This window comes from Anticarsia gemmatalis, chromosome 12 (assembly GCF_050436995.1).
Source record: "Anticarsia gemmatalis isolate Benzon Research Colony breed Stoneville strain chromosome 12, ilAntGemm2 primary, whole genome shotgun sequence".
Taxonomy (NCBI): domain Eukaryota; kingdom Metazoa; phylum Arthropoda; class Insecta; order Lepidoptera; family Erebidae; genus Anticarsia; species Anticarsia gemmatalis.
This window is the reverse complement of record NC_134756.1, coordinates 5,582,254-5,588,278: the sequence shown is the minus strand read 5'-3', so window position 1 is coordinate 5,588,278 and position 6,025 is coordinate 5,582,254. Positions and strand designations below refer to the sequence as shown.

The 6,025-nt window shown below is 33.7% G+C and overlaps 1 protein-coding gene across 1 annotated transcript; it reads left to right on the top strand.

The window, feature by feature from the left end:
* The first annotated feature begins 203 nt into the window (after window positions 1-203).
* On the top strand, window positions 204-5,958 carry LOC142976874 (uncharacterized). The gene has a single exon (XM_076120441.1). It carries the CDS (start codon window positions 465-467, stop codon window positions 1,968-1,970), a length of 1,506 nt encoding a protein of 501 aa, XP_075976556.1. The 5' UTR covers window positions 204-464; the 3' UTR covers window positions 1,971-5,958.
* Window positions 5,959-6,025: the final 67 nt, after the last annotated feature.

Genomic DNA, 6,025 nt, shown 5'->3' with positions numbered 1-6,025 from the left:
GGCGTTGACGGAGTAAAAAGGTATTTTATTGAGACTGCTATAGGACTCACAAATAAAATGAAATACATTTTATATACGCTTGTACAGAATATTCGTATATTTACTTGTTTGCATTTATTTAATTTATCGATAAAGCGTTGCAGCCCGTGACATAACGAGATAATCGATTTCACGTGGACATCACTACCGCGACGCCATTTTCGCGTTGGATTTGACTCTGCGGTGTGTCGTTTGTCTCAGTTATTTTTATTTTATAAACAAATATCATTACATACTATAATAATTGAAGAAAAATCTGAATATACCTTAGATACGAAATGTGAAAAACCTAGTTGTGACAATATCCATAAAATAGTTACCGTGCAATTGTCTGCGCGGGAAATGTGACTACGTCCAATATCATTTTGGTCTACAATACACACAAGTCATAGCTGTATAAATAAAAGAAAAACTTCTCTGTTACAATGATTCCTAATAAAATACGTGAAAGTCGTAGAGTAAAAGCATTAAAACTACCGAAAAACCTGGAACGCTTATATAAAGAAGGAAAATGTCGCGAGTGTGCAGTGGTTGTTACTCGAATGGATTTTGCCAAAATACTGGGTAAATTTACTAAAGTGAAGATCCAATATGAAAGCAGCACAACTCCAAAAACGAAGCAGAATTCAGGATTGACTTCACCAAATTCAAATGCTCGACTAAAAAGCAACGAGAATGGTATGGTTCTTATTCATAGAAATGCATACAGCCAACACCCAGTTAAAGACCAAATATCTTCTAGAAAGACAAAAAACGAGACTTCCCGTGTTTCTACTAATATATTAAAAGAAAATAATCGTCTGAAAAAACCAATTTTAAAGGACAAAAACTCTAATTATGATGATAACAAGAAAAAAACCAATCACTTAAAGCAGTATGGAATTGTGTTTGAGGATCCATTGGTGAACAACAACAATAATAATAATAGTGACATAAATTGTAAAATATTTTTATCTGACATAATATCTGAAATAAATGAGAGTATATTGCCTTCGGAGGACTGGTGTATAGACTTTTTTCCGAAAAAAGGTGAACCTAAAGATGACAAAGTATATGACCGAATAGCAGCAGAATTAGAAGACTTAATGTATAATGAGAAACCAGAAAAGCCTGAAGAAAAATCAGACATAACAGAGACCAAAGTGGATGATTTTCCATCTATAATGGATATTCTTAATGATAATAGTAGTGAAAACAAAACTAATGACCAAAGTAGTACCCTAGAATTTAAATCAAATTTAGAATCCAGCGATGTGGAAGCAATGCTTCTGGGTAAAACAAACTCTGAAGATCCTGTGCCTCCTACGCCCATGGATGTTGATAATCCTGATATGGGCAATTTAATTGAAGATGTAAACCAATTTGCTGTTATTCAGAATAATGCAATTGTTCCCGAACAAGACAAGTTACCTCCTCCAGAATTACCTGAAGAAATTGATAATCCTCATAGCCCATCGATACTCGATGAAGCTCTACAAAAAGGAATAGAAGAGCATTTGCCGTGTAATCCAGTTAAACCTGATGAAAATGAAGAGACCGAAACCGAACCTATTAAGGACAAAATTGAAGAAAAACTGGAAGATGAATCTAATGGCACTGATGTTGTCCCAAAACTAGAAGACACTGAAACAAAGGTAATTCAACCAGACATTGATAACAAAATTAATGAGTCCAAGGAAGTCCTCATCAAGGAGACAACTTCTTTGGCTTCCATAGATGGTATCACTCACCTTGTTTTCAAGAAGACTAAAGACGGTGCCTGTTTTAAAACTGTGACATGTCCTAAAAACCTAAGATATGATATTGAAATTGATGGGAAGTCTGTTGAGTTTATTGGAGCACCCAAATTCATATCTAGTTTAGAAGACTTACAAGTGCTATTGCAAATAGTTAATGAAAGTGAACTGGATAGTTTATATGTACTGCATTGACATGTTAAAGTAATTACAAAATCTAATAGTACATTAAAAATGAAATAGTTATGTCACTACAATATTGTTATAATTAGTGCCTGGACATTAAAATGAAGGTATGGAATACCTTCTATATTTCTGTTAAATTTTGTATATAACATTTTGCAAAATGATAAAGTTTTCCATCAATAAATTGGGCTTTTATGACATCATTTTATTCAAATATGGCTGTAATCAAATGATGTGAAGTAGCATTATGTTAAGGACTGAGATATTATGTAAATTGAACATTACATTACATATAGATATATGTATCATTTTGTATTATTCTGAGAATATAAAGATATTACAATTTAGTAATTTAACTATTTTAATTAGTTTAGTAATATAATAAACTTATGGGTTACAATTATTTTGATTTATGTACAATGACTCATTCCTAACAGTAACTGGAAGACATTAGTATGGTAAGACTGCCATTCAAAGCAGGCTCCTTAACTGTTTAACACTTCCAATACACTTAATTTCTTATTATTTTTCTAGTTCTACTCCTAGAAGTTGAGCTGCAATGTCAGGACCTATCTATGTAATCATGAAACTCTGGTAAATAAAAATTATAAATTTTATTTTTAAAATATAGAAGATCAACAAAGCTTGTGTTAAATTAGTTAGGTATCTATCGTCTTGATACTAAACTGATCGCGAAACTGAGTAATTTTTATTTAAAACATTATAAATTTTTCGCAAAAGGCAACATTATTATGGATGTTTCAGTTTTTTGGCTATTGCAATGACGGTTACACAAACCCCTATTTAGTAATTTTAATGTTGACATCTCAAAATTATTTTTGAACAAAAATATTTAAAAAGGTTTCATGCAGCATAATTTCGTAATCGACGGATACCGCCAAAATAACAATATTTTATAATGGAGAATGTTACTAGGTATGCCAAATCGCTTGAAATTTTGACTCAGTAAAGCCTGTACATGTACATGAAAACTAGTTTTTGTTTCAGTCAAAAATACCAAGTAGTTTTGATTTTACAAGCATTCAAAGTTTCAAAAAATATCGAGTCCCGCTAACAGCGTGACGTCATAGTACACCATGCCGCGCGGGCCGCGTCCCGCTTAATATCAAGTCTCCAGCCGTAGATGTAATAGCTTATGCAGTATTTTGTTGTGATTTCGTCTGCTTATTACATTTAAAGTGTAATAATAGTAAATATTATTAAAAAAGACTATGTGAGCCAGACTTAGCGTAATGTACAATGACGTCACACCGACTCGCGCGGTTACAACTTGTTTTACTTATAAATCGGAAACTAATTGACGTATCAAAGTAATTCTTTCACTAGTATTTTTTATTTTTAACATATTCTCTTATGGAGAGCTAATAATCCAAATTTTTTAACATTCTCCATTGTAATTCGATCATTGAAGAGTATCTAAGCATAGCCACAATTTGAAGTATAGTCAATTCGTCGATCACAGTAAATCGATCGACTCTTACACCTATATCTCTCATAAGATTTTTGTATTGGCAATAAAATGAAGAATATATTCGCGATCTAAGTGTGAATGCAGATTTCGTATCATTTGTAATTATTGCCTTGCTCCTGCATTACTTATTTTTTTAATAAGTGTTCAATGCGGCATATCATATTTACTTTCAACCTTTAACTAAATTACAAACTGAAAGCATTGTTTTATAAGGAAGTATCTTAATGCGAAAAACTAAATTTTCCCGTGTTATTTTTTGGCTTAAGGTACGCGTCCACCGCGTCGGAAGCGTACGGACCGTAGGGATTTTTTTCTTTGCATACATTTCTACGGTACCGCGCACACTGGATCGATGTTTGGGTGCCATATAAATTTAAACAAAGTAACAAATCTTTTCAAGACATGACGCGGTGGTCGCTTGAAAATCTGGATGGTCATCGCAAAATATAATACTAAATACAGAACACCATACAGTTTTTTAAACCCGCAAATTTACATTTTCATCCGATGGTCGATAGTGACAATTAGCTGAATATTTTATTACATGTCGTATGACAGGTAGGGTTACTTTGGACATTAGGCTCGGAAACCGAAAATTGTATGATTAAAAAATATATCTTATCACGAATTACAATAGGTAATAAGTACCTTTTTAATTTATTGTGTTTTACCGAGCAAGCGTTGCAGAATGAAACTGATTCTTCGAATTTAAAGAATCTTAGAATAATAATATAATTAATCTACAAATGTGTATCTATCGTTAACAGAAATAATAATTAACTGTTATGCACAATATGCACCCGTTATTCCCTAGCGTTTCTTCGAATTCTTACTAGTGTGTGAGTTTTAATGTTGAACGGAATATGCTAGACGCTTAATCAAAAATTTACGGTAACGCGATCGGCACATTTATATGCTATTGCGTTCAGCGTTCCGATTGGTGAACTCGAATTTCTTAACCAGTCAGAAAGTAAAACGCGGTAACGTTTCGAACGCGTTAACATAAAGTCCTTAGGCTCATTCGACTTCACCTGATAGGTCGCGGCGGCATCTGTAACATTGCGCGCAAATACGGATCATCTTCTGTGTGAACTGTAGAATGTTTATTTAAGACAGAGAATTTATTAATGTATTTATTAACCTCTAAATATTACTGAGAGGTATAAATTAAATTAATTGTATTAAGCGTATATTATCGATAATTTTAACTACCTACATATTTTACCTATATCGTTTTCCAGCAGCAAATGCGGTATTTTTTTAAAACCGACGCATAGTTCAAAACTATCTAACTGTGCGCCTCTCAATTCCTTTATTCCCATACATTGACGTGCAACATACAATGCGGTTGTAGGTCAGAGTCAGAGTTCCTACGCGGGATGCAAATTTTATTCAAGTTGTAACGCTGACGGAACTTGCCACATGTGTTGAGTCAACGTGACTACGGGCGCGTTCCCACTATGTCGTAACGATTAATTTATCGTTGGACGACTGTCCTCTCTAGCTGTTCCCTTTATAACGATTGTTTGTTGTCAAATTTTATCGTTTAGTGACTATCGTATCTAGCTGTTCCCATTGTCACTATAATCTGTCGTCACTGCAAAAAATGTCGTAGACGACAGTAAGTCGCGTCGTTCTATACGTGAACACCTCCATTTAAACATATAAGCCACGACACTTAAAACTACACGATTATCTGTCGTCGCTACATAGTGGGAACGCGCCCTAAAGCTCAACGGAGGCCAGAGGTGGCGCGGCAAAGAAACGGCACGGATTTGTGTTCGGCCTCACGCGGAGTCACGCGTTTAAAACGACTCGATATGGACACACTCCCGCTTCGTCTGTTTCACGCTTTTGCATTCTGGAAACTGCACTATTCATCAATAAGTTATTCATAGATAATAATTAGGTAAGAACATATTTTTTAATATTAGGTATGCTATGATGGATAGTTACTTTTAATTGCTTATAGGCTTGTAGGTGTTATTCAACTTAACTGTTAAATAAATACAAAGTTATAGTTATTATTATAATTGTTTCTATCTAGTCTAGCTATTCTTAATGACCTGATTTTCTTAGACATAGATGATTATATTTTTATGGCACTTAAGTAGCATTTTACCTTTCGGGTTCCTAAGAGTCGAATGTGTATACCTAGTTTCTAATGCCGGATAAATAAATAAGTTTAAAAAATAATATGCTAGGCTATGCGGCCTATTCTTAGTTATTATATTTGTAAAGGTGACCCTGTTTGGGTAATTCGATGTTTAATATAGTACCTACATATATAAAAAAAATATTGGGTAGGCCCAACATTTTTTTGTAAAGTACTATATTACCTATACTGTTGGGACACTATAAATATGTACCTTCCTATATTAATATTGCCCCAGCAAGGCTGAGCGCAGACCTAAGTCAGGCCTAACCACAAAGAACGAATCCCCAACTTCTGGTAATATTGCCATTTCGAAAAAAAATACTTAGCATCTTTTTTGTAATGTCGTTCTTCAAAACGTACAAGGTCAATCCAATACAAATCAATACTTATTTGTTTATCTGGTAATATAATAAT